Source organism: Mirounga angustirostris, unplaced genomic scaffold, assembly GCF_029215605.1.
Source record: "Mirounga angustirostris isolate CCGP_5_RB_7025 unplaced genomic scaffold, mMirAng1.0.hap1 SCAF_10, whole genome shotgun sequence".
NCBI lineage: Eukaryota > Metazoa > Chordata > Mammalia > Carnivora > Phocidae > Mirounga > Mirounga angustirostris.
The window spans coordinates 51,107,036-51,123,542 of record NW_026991718.1 but is presented as its reverse complement, the minus strand read 5'-3'; the positions used below and the strand labels follow the sequence as shown (position 1 = coordinate 51,123,542).

Sequence of the window (16,507 nt, the reverse complement as noted above, 5' to 3'; positions counted from 1 at the left end):
GTCTGTTCCCTGAGGCAGGAATGCTTGTCTCAGCTCTTCTACAAAGAGGAAAGGACGGGGGACATGTGTGATTTGACCCCAGTGGTCGGGAACGCAGGCTCCAGTGGTCTCCAGAGACTCACTGAGGAGATGTGAAACTGCTATCACCCATATGACACCCACCACCCTTCCTCCAGTCTACACCCCCCAAAATACTTTTAATAAAATCAAGGCCTTTAGGGGCGCCTGGGTGGCTCAGTCATTAAGTGTCTGCCTTCGGCTCAGGTCATGGTACCAGGGTCCTGGGATCGAGCCCCGCATCGGGCTCCCTGCTCCGCGGGAGGCCTGCTTCTCCCTCTCCCACTCCCCCTGCTTGTGTTCCCTCTCTCAGGTCTTTCTCTGTCAAATAAATAAATAAATAAATAAAATCTTAAAAAAAAAAATCAAGGCCTTTAGAGATGGAGTCACTTGGGTGTTGTGAGGAAGTTCTGGGACAGATCTTGCAATTGGAAATAATAGGACCTGAGCAAAGGGAACCCAGTCAATGGGGTTTCAAATACTACCTCCCCACCTTTTCGGAATGTAGAAAGTATCAGAGAGGGAAAGTTTGAGTTGTCCCAAAAGGCCTGTGGTTCCCACCACCACCTCAAGAGCAGGGCCCATGTCCATCTGATGAGCTCTGCCCAGTCCCCTCACAAGACACGCCTAGTGAGGGGAAGACCACCTCTGAGAGTGACTGTATTCCCTGACCCAGACACAGCTTCTCCCCAGGCTCAGCTGAGCACCTCTGAGGGCAGGGGCAGGACCTGCGAGCCAGGAGCCTACAAGGAGCTAACACACCCTGGAGGAGGAAATGTGAGCAGGCCCTGGCAGGAGCCAGGAAGAACCATCTCATAAACCATATGGTGGAGGATTCAGAGGGACAGGGGTCAGGGTCACCCTCTAGAGCAGGGATTCTAAAAGCAGAATCCACAGTGGTGAGGCTCACAGGAGTCCCCTGACAGATGGCACATCCCAAATGCAAGTCTTTTCCTCTGCCTTCTAGGGCACTGAGGAACCTGTCCAGAAGATTCCATTTTTTTATACCCATGACCCAAGTTCTCTTCATTATAACCTATCCATTGAATCATTAAGTATTACCAAAAGATGGTATTCATAAAGTAAAGTAAGGGTGTTTATACAGCTGATGGAACACTGTCAGTGTGGCCTCAGGTGAGTTACTTAAAATGTGTTCCTTCACTTCCCTATCTGTAGAATGGGACTAATAGGGACGCCTGGGTGGCTCAGATGGTTAAGCGTCTGCCTTCGGCTCAGGTCATGATCCCAGGGTCCTGGGATTGAGTCCCGCATCGGGCTCTCTGCTCCTTGGGAGACTGCTTCTCCCTCTGCCTCTCTCTCTCTCTCTCTCTCTGTCTCTCATGAATAAATAAATAAAAAATCTAAAAAAAAAAAAAAAGAATGGGACTAATAATAATCCAGCTTCACTGAGACATTGGGAGGGTTCGAGTGCTGAAAACAGTGCCTGGCCCAGAGCAAACACAGCAGAGGTGTCAGCTTTTATTATGCCTAAAACATGAGCAGCCCTGCCATACGCTTCTAGAGGGTGAACATGGATCATCTCTGCCCCTATAGTTAAAGCTGATGTATATACAGAAGCCCCCCCCTCCCAATTCATATTTTACTTTTGCGAACATTTTGTTTTTGTTTCTCAGTTCTTTGAGTGGGAATATCCGGTGAATATAGGCTGCAAGGTTTTCAACCTCTCTTAAGTAGGCTTCAAAATATTGGAGACTCTATGCATGGATGGTATTGGGTTAGGACCCAGGAGGGTGGTCCTATTGCTCAGAACTAGGTACATGGCGAGTGGTAGAAATCTCCCCTCTGGAAGGCACCCCAGCAGCTTGATTGGTGGCAGTGGTCCTTGGGCTCTTTCCTGGGGATCCCAGCTCCCCAGGCTGCCCTCCACCCCATACTAGCTAGCCTCTTCGCGGACCCCAGGAGGGTCTGTGGACTGAGTGCTCACCCATGCGTGCACACCTGTCCACAGGGCTCAGGACCTGGCTCTGGACATCTCCTCCAGTAAGCCTTACCTGACTGATCAGACCCAATTCTAACCCATCCTCTCCTCTATACTTGAGGACTTGGTATATCTCTTTCCATTTGTCCTTTTACTCTGCTGAGGGAATAGAATCCTGGCTGGGTCAGAGCAAATCCTTTCTGCCCAGACTATGGCAGTGGACTTGAAATTTATAATGAGGCCCATTCACATATATATGCCGAATAGATACAACATACTGCATTGAGTGATTAAGGAAGCTAGGCCTAGAGAGGGTAAGCCACTTGTCAGAGGCCACAGAGCCAGACCCAGGCCCAAAGAGCTCCCCATTAGATCATACTACCTCTTGTGAAGATGATTGTTGGTGGCCTAACTCCTTACCTAGTGAACTAACCAGCCTCTTTTCATGGCCCTGCAGATGCCAAAGGGACCATCCGGGAGATCATCCTGCCTAAGGGTCTGGACCTGGACCGGCCCAAGCGGACCCGCACATCCTTCACGGCCGAGCAGCTCTACCACCTGGAAATGGAGTTCCAGCGCTGTCAGTACGTGGTGGGCCGGGAGCGCACCAAGCTGGCCCGCCAGCTGAACCTCTCCGAGACCCAGGTAAGCCGGTAGGGCCAGGCCGCTCCACCCCTGCCCTGCAGCCTGGGGACTTTGTGGGGTATGAGACCTGTGGGCTGCTAAAGGGAGACCCAGCTTTGGAGGAGTTCAGGCATGCATTAGGGAAAAGCTTAGAGGTAAACCAGAGTAGTAAATATAGTGCGGACAAGAGAGTGCTGGTGTAGGCCAATAGGGGGCCCCGTGACTGCATCAGGCACTTTGGGGTGGAATATGGGAAACGGCCAGAGAAATAGGAAGGAGGGGCGTCCAGGATGCAGGGAGTGACTCAGGGAGGTGTTGGTGCGGGAGGGACCCTGCAGTAAACGATGGGGAGGGGTTGGCTTGCCAGGAGCAAAGATTCCAGGGACGAGAAGAAACATTACAGAATTGGGTTGAGGACTTCTCATTTCCCCATTCTGGGCCTTTCCCCACCCTCCATACATTCCCTCCATACATACCCTTGATCCCACTGTGCCTCAGAAGTTCTTGCTGGAGAGAAGGAGTCTGAACACCCCCTTCACCCAGGAAGGGCTTAGCATTTTAACAATAATAAGCTTAAGCCAAAGGAAAAGCGTTTGCACTCTGTGTGAATGGAGGCATTTTCAAGCTGGTAACAGAGATTCAGGATAACGATAGTGATAATAAGACCACCGAGTACTCAGTGTGCCCAGGAGCTGCTCTGAGGGCTCCGCATATGGTAATTCACCAATGCCTCCCAGCAACCCAGTGATGTAGCTCCCTGTATTATCCCATTTTACAGAGGAGGAGAGGTTATGCCCAAGGTCATACAACTAATAAGCCCCAGGGCTAGGACTTGGGCAAGCAGTCTGGCATCTTCATGCTACCTATCAACCGGCAACCATCCTGGAGCTTTTAAGGAATGACTCGGGGACCCTTAGTTGAGCAAGAGCTCTGGTAGGTTAATGTCATCTATGAGGGATTAGGGAGCTCAGTCAATAAATGTATGACAACGGCCAAAGCAGGACTTAGAGCGGAAAGAGGCAAAGAAGGAGAGGAGTGAGTAGGCAGACAGTCTGGAAGGGGGCGCTGCCTGGGAAGGCGCGGGCGGATAAGGGAGGCCCCGCAGTGCCTGGCACCCTGCAGCGACGTCAGGGGTGGCTGAGGTCCTGCGGGCCTGGGCCATCTCCGCCTGGACCTCTTGTCCTGCTGTTGCCAGTTGCTGAGTCCCAAGAGCAACCCTGCAGACGGCCTGGGCCAGCAGGGGCCCTCGCTGCAGCTATGCTTGGTCTGGAGGCTGGAAAGCCGGGTCCTGCCAGACAGAGGGCTGTGGGGGCTGGGCCAGGCCAGAGCTCCTGGGGGGAAAGTCAGGCATAGAGTCACGCCTTGATACCTGCCCCTCCCTGTCCTAACTCCCCTCTGCCTGGCCTAGTTTTGCCCGCACACTCTACCCGAAAGCTCTGCTCTCCAAGGGCACCTCAGATGCCCAGGCTCCTTCTCGGTCCTCATCCTTCCCCTGCTCTGCCTCCTAGACACCCTACGTGTACCTGCCCTTGATGGTCAAGGTCAAACCCCTCCTCTTCCAGGAAGACTTCCGTAAGACCTCATTCCGAGAGACCCTTCCACATGGCTTGGTAAAGTGTGTGTGTATATGTGTGTGTGTGTTTGTGTGTGTGTGTGTTTGTGTGTGTGTGGCGTGGTGGGCACCAGCTAGCGCCCAACTTCCCAAGGACAAGAATGTGTTTGAAAGCCCCATCTCCTTTTCAGGTCTCCTTGGGGAGCTTAGCACACAACTGGGCAAACAGAGACCCCTCAGTGAATCCTCAACTTACTGACTCTTGCTTACCCCCGTCCTTTCTCTGTCCCCAGCCCCAGGTCTTGCAGATACTATAAGGCACAGTTAACCTTTACAGAGACCTTCCTCTGTACCAGGCTCTAAGTACTTGACGTGGCCTAAATTATGTAGTCCTCACCAAGACCTCGTGGGAGGGGAGTGAGGTTTTTCTTCCGACCACACTTCTGACACCCAATGTGTGGTGTTTCCCAACACCAACAGCAACCGATTCTGCCATTCTCTCTCACCAGCTGGGTGTCAAACTAGTCAATGCAATTCTGACGCCAACTCCTGCTGTGAGCACAGACGACGCGGCGTAAGCCTCAGTCCCACAGGACAGTCTCCCATCAGGTGCCAGATGCAAGTCCCCAGGGTCCACCTGTACTTCTGACTGGCCAGCTCTAAAATTGGGGGCGCCCACGTCTCCCTCCTCAGGTTTGGCAATGTGTTGGAATGACTCACAGAACTCAGGAAAACATTTTCCTTTCTTTTTTTTTTTTTTTAAGATTTTATTTATTTATTTGACAGAGAGAGAGAGATCACAAGTAGGCAGACAGGCAGGCAGAGGGAGAGGGAGAAGCAGGCTCCCTGCTGAGCACAGAGCCCGATGTGGGGCTTGATCCCAGGACCCTGGGATCATGACCTGAGCCGAAGGCAGACGCTTAACCATCTGAGCCACCCAGGCGTCCCACATTTTCCTTTCATTTACAGGTTTATTGTAAAGGATAGAACTCAGAAATAGCCCAATTTGGTGGCAGGGGAGATAGAGCCAAATGGAAGAGATGCATAGAGCAAGATGTTGGGGTGGGGGTGTTCGAGGAGCTTCTATACCATTTCTGGGTGTGCCACCCCCCAGCATGCTCATCAACCCAGACGCTCTCTGAATCCTACTGCTGAAGAGTTTTTATAAGCCAGCCCCATTCCCTCCCAGGAGGGCAGGGGTGGGGACTCCAAACCTCTAATCACAGGTGTGGTCTTTCTGGGACCAGTGCTCCTGAAACTGTGCAAGGCCCACTGAGTCACCTTGTTAGCATAAACTCAGGTGTGGCTTAAAGGGGCCTGTTATCAATGACAGAAGACACTCCTCTCACTCAAGGAGTTCCAAGGGTTTTAGGGGCTCTGTATCAAGAACCAGGGACAAAGGTCAAATATGTACACTTTTTAAATACCAGAATAGGCCTTTATTATTTCTGCTTTAAAGAGACGGAAACTGAGGCACAAAGCAATTAAATAACATGCTCAAAATTTAAGGTAGGCATATGTGGGGCACCTGGTTGGCTCAGTCAGTGGAGAATGCGACTCTTGATCTCGGGGTCATAAGTTCAAGGCCCACACTGGGTATAGAGATTATTTAAAAATAAAATATTTTAGGGGCCACTGGGTGGCTCAGTTCGTTAGCATCGGCTCTTAATCTCATCTTAGGTCTTGATCTCAGGGTCATGAGTTCAAGCCCAGCATGGAGCCTACTTAAGAAAAAAAAAATCCTTAAAAAAATTAAAAATCAAGAAGGCACATTCATTAGCTCATGTAATCTATAAAAAGATGGTTTTATGGGTAATGCTATCCCCATTTCAGGAAACTCAGAGAGGTTAGTAACTTGCCCTAGGATATACAGCTAAAATTTGGTGGAATTCTCTGTATATTCACCCATACCTCTGTTCAAAATTATTACTGAATGCCTACTATGTGCCAGGAGATACATAGTATCTTTTGAGATCTTTGAGGAGATGAATGACAGTGGGCTGAGGTGTGAATGACAGGGAAGAGTCAGCCAGAGGAAGAGCCAGAAGAAGAGGAGTCAAGACTCAGGGTAACTGTGAAGACCTGGAGGTGAGAACTAGCATAGAATGTTCTGGAAGTGTCCGAAGGCCAGTGTGGCTGGAGTTGGAAGGTAATAGGAAGGTAGGTGGGGCAGAGCAGAGAGTGTCTAGAGGCCCTGGTGAGGTGTTGAAGGGAGGACTGCTGGCATTTTACAGAGGTCACTCTGACATCTGGAGAATGGGGACGAGAGGACGAGGTGGGGCCACTGCCGTGTTGTCTCAGACTCTGAGTGATGGTGGAGGAGAGAAGTGAACTGATCTGAGACGTACTCTAATTTGGAGAACCTGTTAGGACTTGCTCATCATGAATTACGTGCACAGGGCAAGGGAGAGAAGTGGCTGGGGCTGGAACAGGTGTATGGTGAAAAATGGTCACTGATGCCACGTCAACAGGTTGAGAAAGCTGGGGAGGAGCAGGACAGTGGGAGAAGAACCCAGAGTTTTGTTTTGGATCAGTTCAGTTTGAGATCCAAGGGGAGAGGTCAGGAAGATATGTCAGAGTTTTCTCTGGGGGTTGGTGTTTCTCTGATTTACCTAAGTGTCTTGGTCTGGGCTCTTCTGGGGGAAAGGATAAGAGATTCCTTCAAGTGTGCTCAAATGACAGATGGACTCCGAAGGGGTAAAACAGGAGACACAATCTTGTGGAAATCCAAGAACAGGAACCATGGTGTAGCCAGGCCTAGTAGACAGTGGAAGCTGAAGGTCATTTTGGACCCAAGGACTTCAGTGCCACGTGCAGCCCTCCCCTCTGGCGCTCCCCGGACTATGCCCCCAACTGCTTCCGAGCAATTGCCTCTGTCCACTTCTCTTCCTCCTGCCAACCAGCATCTTTACCCCCTTCCTGGATATCAGTAGGGTCCTAATTCAGGCAGAGAGAATGTGGGCTCACTCAGGGCCCATTCTCATTCCCTATCTCTTCCTTAACCTCTATGTGCCCAGTTCAGTTGTCTGCACTTTTAATGAGAACCCCCTTACAGGACCTGGTGGACAGAACAGTGAAGCCTTCCCTCCCCACCACCTACAGAGTTCTTCTGCAGGCTGAAGTGTTCTTCAGAGCTTGGGACAGCGAACCAGGCAGAACACAACTGACCTCTGGCCCTGGGATTGCCGAGACCCCAGGGCTAGAGAGCAGGAGGGGGTCTCAGAGCTATTTCTCAGAACCATCAGAATCACCCCCACCCCCACCCCCTAGTGGCATGTGCTCTTCCCCACATCAGAGAACTAGGACAGTCCCACTTAGCCCAGTTCTCCCTGTGTTTAGAAACCCCCTGATACACCTTGTCACCATGCTTTGTTTCACGGAGAATATGTAGCGCGTGGTTAAACCAGTGTTTCTCAAAGTATGGTCTGCAGACCACCTTTATGGAGAACCCCTGAGGTTCTCATTAAAATACAGATTCCTGATTCAGATTCCATGCTCGGCCCACAGTTTCCAAGTCAGAATTTCTAGGAAAGACCTGACAACCTCTATGTTTTTCAGCTAATGTGGTACCACCCTATTGGAAAGACTTCAGCATCTGCCAGACATTTTACTAAATCCACTAGTATTAGCTCATTGAGTTATCACAGCAAATCTATGAGGAAGCATTATTACAATCCCATTTTACAGATAAGGAAACTGAAGCACAGAGAGTTTAAGTAACTTGCCCCATGCTATTCTCACTAATCAAGGAGAGAACTGGCATTGAATCCAGGTCTTTCTGACCCCAGGATCTTCTCCACTATCTTGTTTGCTGCTTCTACCAAAACATTTATTGTCTTGTAACACTTGCTGACCTGTCCACCTCTCCCACTGCTGGTGTCTGAGAACTAAATGGGTGCAGATAAAGTTTTAGGTATTCCTTTTTTCTCAGCACCTGGCAATGCTGACATGGACTGGATGCTTGCTGTTTATGTGTTGTATGAATGAATGACTAGAGGCAGAGCAGGAAACAAGAAACATGGCTGTGGAGAAAGGGAAGGTGGGAGGCTGGCTTCAGGACTCCCCTCACTCGGCTGACCGGGGGACTTTTTCAAGGCCAGGGCCCCAGGCTCTAGGCTGAAAACAAACTGCCAAGTCCCAATACTGACTTGATCACCACTTAGCTTGGATAAGAGCAGCTCTGGCTTTTCGACAATTACCTCAGCCCCATGCCCATCACCTCTGCCCCAGATGACTTCGTCCAGAACAGCAGAGTAGGTGGTACCTTCCAGGTTACAAAAACCAGGGCCATCCCAGATACGCAAGTACCGTTCATAGGAATGTGCCCACAGTCACAGGAAGCAGCCTCTTAAAGATTAATGCCATTTCCAAATCCACAGTGAGGCTTGGGATTTAACACCAACCATGAGCCCAGAGAGGAGGATAGATGATCTCCCAGAAAACACCTCCCTAGTCTTGGCAGCCAGCTGGAAACCATGCCCCTCCCCTGGTGTGTGGCTCACAGTGTGATCCAGCAAGGGATGAGGGCATGAAGGCCCCAAGCATTCACTGAGTTCCAGAGGAACCAGGAGAGGGAGGAGGCAAGATGGCAGCCTGCAGGGAGACCACAGCAGGGCACCAGGAAGGCACGGGGAGGCCAGCACCTCAGGAAGTATGCTTCTGCACAGGACCCAGGCCTATCCAGTATGCAACTGAATTGGGCCTTAAAGGACCTGTATCCAGATTTAACCCTGAGAGAGAGAGGGTGGCCCCTTGGTAGAATCGAAAGCTTCCTGGAAGAAAGGGGTGGATGAGCCCAGAGGCTCTGAGCCTGTCTCTTACTTGTTTGCTGAGCCTTATAAATTCACCCTTTAGGCACTGTGGGACTGATGATAGGAAGTAGACGGGCAGGGTGCTTCTCCCCCACCTTTGCAGCTCCAGGACCTTCTACCACAGTTCACACGTTAGAATCACACCCAGAAATATTTTAAAAATATGGACGCCTAGGCCCCATCCCGCAGAGATTTTGATTTAGTGAGCTGGGATGGGGCATGGGCATCAGGCTTTATAAGAAAATGACTCCATATAATCTCAAAGTGCAACCCAAATTGACAACCCCCGATGGGGCCCATAAGGGCCCAAGAAATGGGCATGCCAGACCCCAGCCCCTGCCTCCCTTACCCTCCTCCCCAGGAGACTCCCCCACCCAGGGCCAGCCTACATGTCCTCCCTGCTGCCCCCGCAGGACAAGACCCCCTGTAAAATCTTTGTCCATCCTTATGGATCACATTCTTTTTTTTTTCCTTAAAGATTTTATTTATTTATTCATGAGAGACAGAGAAGAGAGAGAGAGAGAGAGAGAGGCAGAGGGAGAAGCAGACTCCCAAGGAGCAGGGAGCCTTATGCGGGACTTGATCCCAGGACCCTGGGATCATGACCTGAGCTGAAGGCAGACGCTTAATCATCTGAGCCACCCAAGCGCCCCATGGATCACATTCTTGTTACTGCCACTCCCTTTGTTGCTGGGAGTGGGTCAATGCCACCCTCCCCCTAGACCCTCAGCTCCCCCAGGACAGGAATCCTGACTTCTGGGTCTGTCCTCTGCCCTGAGTTCAGAGCCAGGAGCTCACAGGAGGGTGGGCCAGGCACCATGCGGAGCCATCTACATGGTCTTCCTTATCTGATCCCTGCAACAGTCCAGGTATTTTTGTCCCCATTTTTGAGATGAGAAACTGAGGCTGGGATGGTCTTGGGGTGGTGCCTAGGGCCTACAAGGGTGGCTGCTAACCAGGGCAGAGAAGCCAGGGGACTTCCCAGCAGGGGAGAGGAATCCAGTGACATACAGAGCCACTTCCCCCGAGGGTCTGGTGGGACCCTTTCCTGGAGTTTCCGGGAGTGACAAACTTAGAAAGGTTTTCTTCTTTCCAGTCGCTTCCTTCAACCATATTTGGTCGAGTGCTTCTTGGCCTTCCCTTGCTGATATCTCCTTCAAATGTCACCTTTTCAGAGAGGCTGTGTTTGCCACCCAGGAATAAGCTAGTCCCCTCTGCTCCCTCTCCCCCTTTTTTCCAAACCAGTGTCTCTCCAAGTGGTGTTCTCGGGCTGGTGTCCCCCGCAAACTGTTATCTGTCCAGGACCGGTTAAGTGCAGAAATGGAGAGTAAGTGTAATTCGTTTTAACTGTATTTGACAAAAACATTGGTCTATGACAGACTGGAAACTTTAAAAAGTGGTTCCTCAGCGAGAACAATTTGAGAGACACTGCTCGAAGCCCTTCGCGCCACCTGACAGTCGCGACTGTTCTCATTTGCCCTCTTCATCCGGCTCCCCCTCCATGCTGTCCCCTCCACACCAAAGATTTGCTCTGCTTTCCTCACTGCTGATTCCCCACGTTGAGGGCAGCGCCCAGCAGGTAGTAGGCACTCAGCACACATCCGCTGAATGAATGATTGAGCGAATGAACGAATCAATCAACCTCAAGTAGATCCCATAACCTTCTGGTTAACTTCTGTCATTGAAACTCAATCCAGTCCAATTTAAAACACCAAACTCATGTCTGTTGCAAATCCCTTCTTCCCCTTCCCCACTCAGAACAGGTCTGACTCACTGATGAGGGCGCTGGAGGGGTGGTTGCTCCTAGGAGGTGGGGTCCTGAGGCATCGCCCTAGGGAGCCCTCATCCTCACCCAGGCAGCCCTCCCACTCCTGCCTCCTCCTCCTTGTCTCTGAGCTCCTTCACGGGAGCCATAGGAGTGGCTGGCCTCCCTTACACCCTCCCAAAGCTGGAGGCCACCAGCAAGCCCCTCCCGTCCTTTATCTTTGTGCGCCCTCCACTCTGCGGCATCCCCCCTTGTCCTGCGGGCACACACTGTCCCAGCCAGCTGCCAGCCTCCTGAAACCTCCAGGCCAGAAGCAAGCCCAGCCTCTGTACTCCTGGGACACAAATCTGGGCGCAGCAGGGCTGGCTTTGACAAGTGTTCCAGCTGGGGAGCTACGTCAGACTCTCCTCTCAGGCCTTTCTAGTCGCTACACATGGTTCTTCCAGAGCCTGCTCCTGGCTGTCCGTGAAGGGGGCACGCTGTCCTTCTCACAGTGGGGAGGAAATCCCGGCACCATGAGGGCTGACCACTGAGCTTCCCTCCCAGCCTCCGGTTTCTTCTACAGACCAGGGCAGGGCTGGGAGCACCAGGCGCTGGGTGATGGTAGAGGTTGGTCCTGCCTCCTCTCATAGACCTGGGAAAGGGGCTCTCTCTGCCCTTTTGTTGGTGGCTTCACTTAAGATGTGGAGGACTTGGCACTCTTTGTCCCCAGGTTTGAGAGTGTCGCCCTTGGAAGCCCCCCCTCAACATGCTGCTGTATGCTGTCACACCTGGTGTCATGTGAAGAGACCTGTCATGTTGTAGGGGATGAGGTGGGAGGTGGCTGCTGAAAGGTTCAAACGGATGGGGACAGAAAGCTCACTTCAGAGGCAGTGTGGGGGTCAAGACCAGGAGCCGTGGGATGGTCCTCACACCGGGCAGGGGCAGCTGCCCGAGGCCGCATGCTTTAGAGGGCCCTGCTTTGGCCCTTCTCGGGCCATGCCCCTCCCTATGGGGTGAGCACTCTGCGAGGCCGAGGATGCTGCCCACCAGGAGTCTGTGCCTGCCTTCTAGAACACACCCCATGTCCGTGATCTGGAGGGCAGGGTCCCTTACTGGCTCACCCAGAGCAGGCTGGTGTGGGAAGGCCTTAATGCCGCTCTGAATGCTCTTCTTCCCCCTTTCGCTCCACCCTTGCTCCCCCACTCCCCACTCCCTTACCCCCCATGTCCTCCCTCTCCTCTTCTCCTCCCACCTGCCCCACTTTGCTTCGCCCTTCCTGACACCCCTCCCCACCCTCTGCCCCAAGGTGAAGGTCTGGTTCCAGAACCGCCGCACCAAGCAGAAGAAAGACCAGAGCAGAGACCTGGAGAAGCGGGCGTCGTCCTCAGCCTCCGAGGCCTTTGCCACCTCCAACATCCTGCGGCTGCTGGAGCAGGGCCGCCTGCTGTCCGTGCCCAGGGCCCCCAGCCTCCTGGCGCTGACCCCTGGCCTGCTGGGCCCGCCTGCCGACCGCAGGGGCACCTCACTGGGTGACCCCAGGAACTCCTCCCCGTGCCTCAACCCAGTGACCTCGGCCCCGGCGTCCCCGCCGCAGCCACCCCCACGGCCAGCCCTCTGCTTTTCCGCTGCCGCGCTCCTGGACCTGCCCGCCTGCTATGAGCTCGGCTCCTCGGCCTTCGAGCCCTACAGCCGGAGAGCAGGCAGCCCTGGCGGAGGCAAGAAAGCCAACGTGTAAGCCTCCACCGCCCCCCCCCCCCCCGTGACACCGAGTCCCCAGGCACCTCACGCCCCGCCTCCCCTGCCCCGTGCACCGCCCGGAGCCGGCTCGCAGAGCGCGGGGAGCAGCGCACGCCGGCCCGGCCGCCCCCCAGCTCAGAGACTGTCCACCGGAAGGCCTTGGTCCCGCAGCTTGTGTGTGTGAGTGCAGTGTGCGTGTGTGCCGCTCACTGAAATAAAAGGAAAACACTGACAAGAAGGGAAACAGAGTCCCCACAGCACCACCACTGCCCTCAACCCCCTCTCTCCTCCTCACGGGGAAGGAGGACGCGCTGAGCCAGGGACGCGCTAAAGGGCAGAAACGAGAGCCCCGACAGCCACGGTCACAGTTGCGGGGTGGGGATCGGGGCTCCACACGTGTGGGGGCTGACGGGCACCTGACTCCTACTCCCAATTAGAGCTTCCACCTGCACCTAGCAAAGCCCGTGGTGGCAACATTGATGCTTTTGTTGGTTAAACATTGCTCTTTGCAAGCTCCTCTTTGAAACAAAAATACTTGGGAGGTAGCAATGTTAAATCCTTCAAGAGGGGTAAACGATGAAAGGTCAGATCAGAATCCAGAGAGCCAGAGACGGTAAATCCAGGCAAGATCCCACACGCCCTAGAAAGCACGCCTGTCGCGAGCGCCACCCCACAAAGCACTTTTTAAAAAGTGTTCTGTTTTTGTCTTTTTGTTCAAGTAAGACGCTTGTATTTAACTTTTTGTTGGGCCATGACTGTGGATTTATAGTAGGTTGCAAAGATACTGTAGAGAAATCCTGTACCCTCCACCCAGTGTCCCCCTTGCATTTTCCAACACCGAAGCTTGATATCAGAAGCAGGAAGTGGACATGAGTACCGTGTGTGCGTGGTTCCCTGTCATTTTGTCACCCATGTGAGATCTGTGCACCCGCCACACTGCGGTCAAGGTGCAGTGCCTCCAGTTACCACAAAGCTCCCCCTTCATCGTCACCCCCCCACCCTGGAGGCTTCTTTGAAAGAATGGAAATCCTGAGAGAGGGACCAGGGACCGGAAATGGGTCCTCAGGCCAGAGGTTAGAGGTGAGAGTTCAACTCTCTGGGGAAGAAAAGACAAGCACGTCCACTGCAGTCTGCTCCGGGAAAGACATATTTGGTTTCAGACTGGCTGTCCTGAGTCACCCAGACGGGGGTTCCCCATACAGTTGTGCTTCCTCCCCTCCCTCTGTGCTGCTGGAATCATTTGGCGAGGTGCTTGGAAATGCCCTGACATCCTGAGTCTGGAATGAAACGTGGGGGTGACCAGGGCAGACCTTGGGTTCAGTGGGTCGAGCCACCACCTAGTGCCCACCTTGCCTTGTCCAGCAGACCTGTGCCCCATGACTCCTTTAGCCACTTGACACAAGGAGGGTTCCTCCATTTGTACTTTCTGCTCCGAGCTGAAAACTGTCAGGGCAGACCTGCTGCATGACACCCTAGAGGTAAAATATAAAAAGGTAAGACAGGGTCCTAGGATCGGATAGAGGGAGACCTACCCTGGTTTCCAGGAAGCTCTCAGTATGATGAGATCGAAAGGCTTAAAGAGACCCAAGTCTGATGGAGGAGACATAAGATCAGCTCCGTGGGGGCTCAGAGTCTAGGGGCAGTGACAAGAGGCAATGCTCCAAAAGGGCATGACAAAGGGAAGACACCAGATGTGTGGTGAATCCAGAGTGCTGGAGGATTCAGGGAAGGCTTCCTGTAGGAGGTGGCCCTGAAGCTGGCAGAAGAATGATCCTCTATAGATGTTCAAAAAAAGATGATGATGGAATGGTGCAGGGGAAGAAGTACCCGGGTACGATCAGGGCAAGGGGTGCAGGGTGAGGGCAGGTCAGGGGAGACAGTGAGGAAGCGACGTGAAGAGAGGGCAGCCTGCCAGAAAGTGCATGTGGTGCGGAGACCAGGAAGAGATGTGGTCTGGAGCAAGGGGCTGTGAGAGCACCTGGAGTTCCAGGGGGAGGAGCTGAGTTCATACTGGCTGCAGGCTGGGGGTGAACGAAAAGCCAAATTCAGAGGTTAGAGGGCCAGCCTTACCCCTGCACGCCTCCCCTCCCCTCTGCTGCTGCGGCAGGTGGCTTAGGGCCCCTCCCAGATCTGGAAGAGCTCCAGGACCCGATTTCCCTGTTTACAGTCAACTCAGGGAGGACGGGAGTGGCGAGGGGAGGGGTGGCCACCGGGGCGGTCTGATCAGTTCTCTCCGGCTCAGGCCTGGCTTGAAGAGTTTGCGCTCGCCACCAGCAGGCTCAGGTCCTCAGCTCCCAGGCTGCCGCCTCGCCATGGACACAAGGGTAGGCAGTAGGCCCGGGGGGCTCCCCGGCAGTGGCTGTGACCTGGGCAGAGCCCGGGAACACATGCAAGCGGTCACCCGAAACTACATCACCCACCCCCGTGTCAGTGAGTACAGTCCCCGCAGTGGGTGAGGGTGGGGGCTGCTGGGTGGCTCGAGCTTCTTAGGCTCAGGGAAAGAGGAGGCTCTGAGGCAGAGGAAGATCTAGGGGGCTCTCGGTCCAGCAGAGTGAGGCAATGGACCGCCCAGACAAGGGGCCACCTCTGCAGATGGGGGATGGGGTCCCCAGCCCAGGCTACCCCAGAGGAGAAGGCGGGGGAGTTCCTTGTGGGAACCTCTCGGTCATCACCCTTACCCTGCCCTGAGACCCCAAGTCCAGAGAGAGTTCCCCACTGCCCCAAGGGTGTGTGTTCATGATACATGCTCTGTGTGAATGTGTGTGTGTTGGGCGTGTGTGTGCGTGTGCGAGGAAATGTATGATCAGGAGTTCTCAGGGAATGCGTGCGGCAAGGTGGACCATGTGTGCATTCTCAGGATGGGGACAGACACGCCACTGTGTGTCACGTCAATGGGTCCATGTCATGCGTGCCTTTGGGGGAAGGTGTCTGTGTGTATAACCCAGGGGAAGGAGCGTGTCTGGGTATGTGCGTGCTCCCACCTTCACTTGGGTGAGGATAGGTGTAAATATGTGCGTGAAAGCTTTCAAGTGTGTATGATCAGAGGGAGGAAATGTGTAACAATATATGTGCATCCTTGTACAGTCAGGGTGAGTGTGTGGTTCCGTGCACAAGCATGCGTGCTCGTGGGGAGAATGTGGGTACGTGGTCAGGTGATGTCATATGTTTGTGCCTCTACAGCTGGGGGCGGGGGGAGTGCCTGGCACGGGGAGAATTCAGAATTCAGAGGGGACCATCCCGAGGTGTGTCCAGGTATCTGGGGCACAGAAACCAGTAAGGCTCTGAGGACCGAAGGGAGTACCCCCTCCATCTCTCCTTGCCAAGGTCATTCTCCAATTCTCGAATTCTCGGGCAGCTCAGCTCACTGGACTAAACCGGCCTGGCCAGCACAGGCCAAGTAGAGCCAGAGGCTCCTAACAGCGCGTGTGTGGAGAGAAGCTGGCCTAGAACAGCCACCCCGCCCTCCGCCCTCGGCCTGTTGCTACCCAGACCACAGCGGGAGGAGCCAGCTGGCGGGGCAGCCCAGAGAGCCGGGTCTGCATTGAATGGGGCTGGCATCTGCCCAGAATGGACCAAGTGCAAAGCGGGCAGGCCCGGGGTGCAGAGGAACGGAGCAGGGGGTATGAGGCACCTCCAGAGGCCTGAGGCAGGCACTGAGGGGTGGAGCACATTCCAGCTGAGGAGGAACTGAATGGGACCAGATTTAGCAAGGAGGCCCTGCAGGCCCTGCGCTATGGAGGCATGGGGGAAGTGCGGAGGCCCAGATCCTCCCCTGGGGCAAAGCAGGGGTCATGAAGGCCCAGAAATACCCCGTGACTGGCCCCCCCACTTGGGCCCAGAGCCCAGGCCTGGTGGAGATCTGAGCCCACCCTGGCAGGCTCTTCCCCCACCCACCCCCTGCAGCGTGCCTTCCCCAGGACCCTGCTGGGTGGCACCTCACCCCAGGGCCCCCTCCAGCCGGTTGCCTCTAGCCAGCACCTTATTTAAAGTCAACAAGCCCTGGTACAGGGAAACACCCAGGAGATGTGACCCAGGCTGGA

The 16,507-nt window shown here is 53.9% G+C and overlaps 1 protein-coding gene across 2 annotated transcripts in view; it reads left to right on the top strand.

The window, feature by feature from the left end:
- The window catches only part of ATP6V1B1 (ATPase H+ transporting V1 subunit B1), a 56,600-nt gene that overhangs the window by 15,631 nt on the left and 24,462 nt on the right, over positions 1-16,507 (top strand). Inside the window, exons 2-3 of one of the 2 annotated variants that reach the window (XM_064572357.1) lie at positions 2,454-2,641; positions 12,037-12,461. In XM_064572357.1, the coding sequence (XP_064428427.1) occupies positions 2,454-2,641; positions 12,037-12,461 (613 nt within the window). The other variant, XM_045884801.3, reaches the window with a different exon arrangement.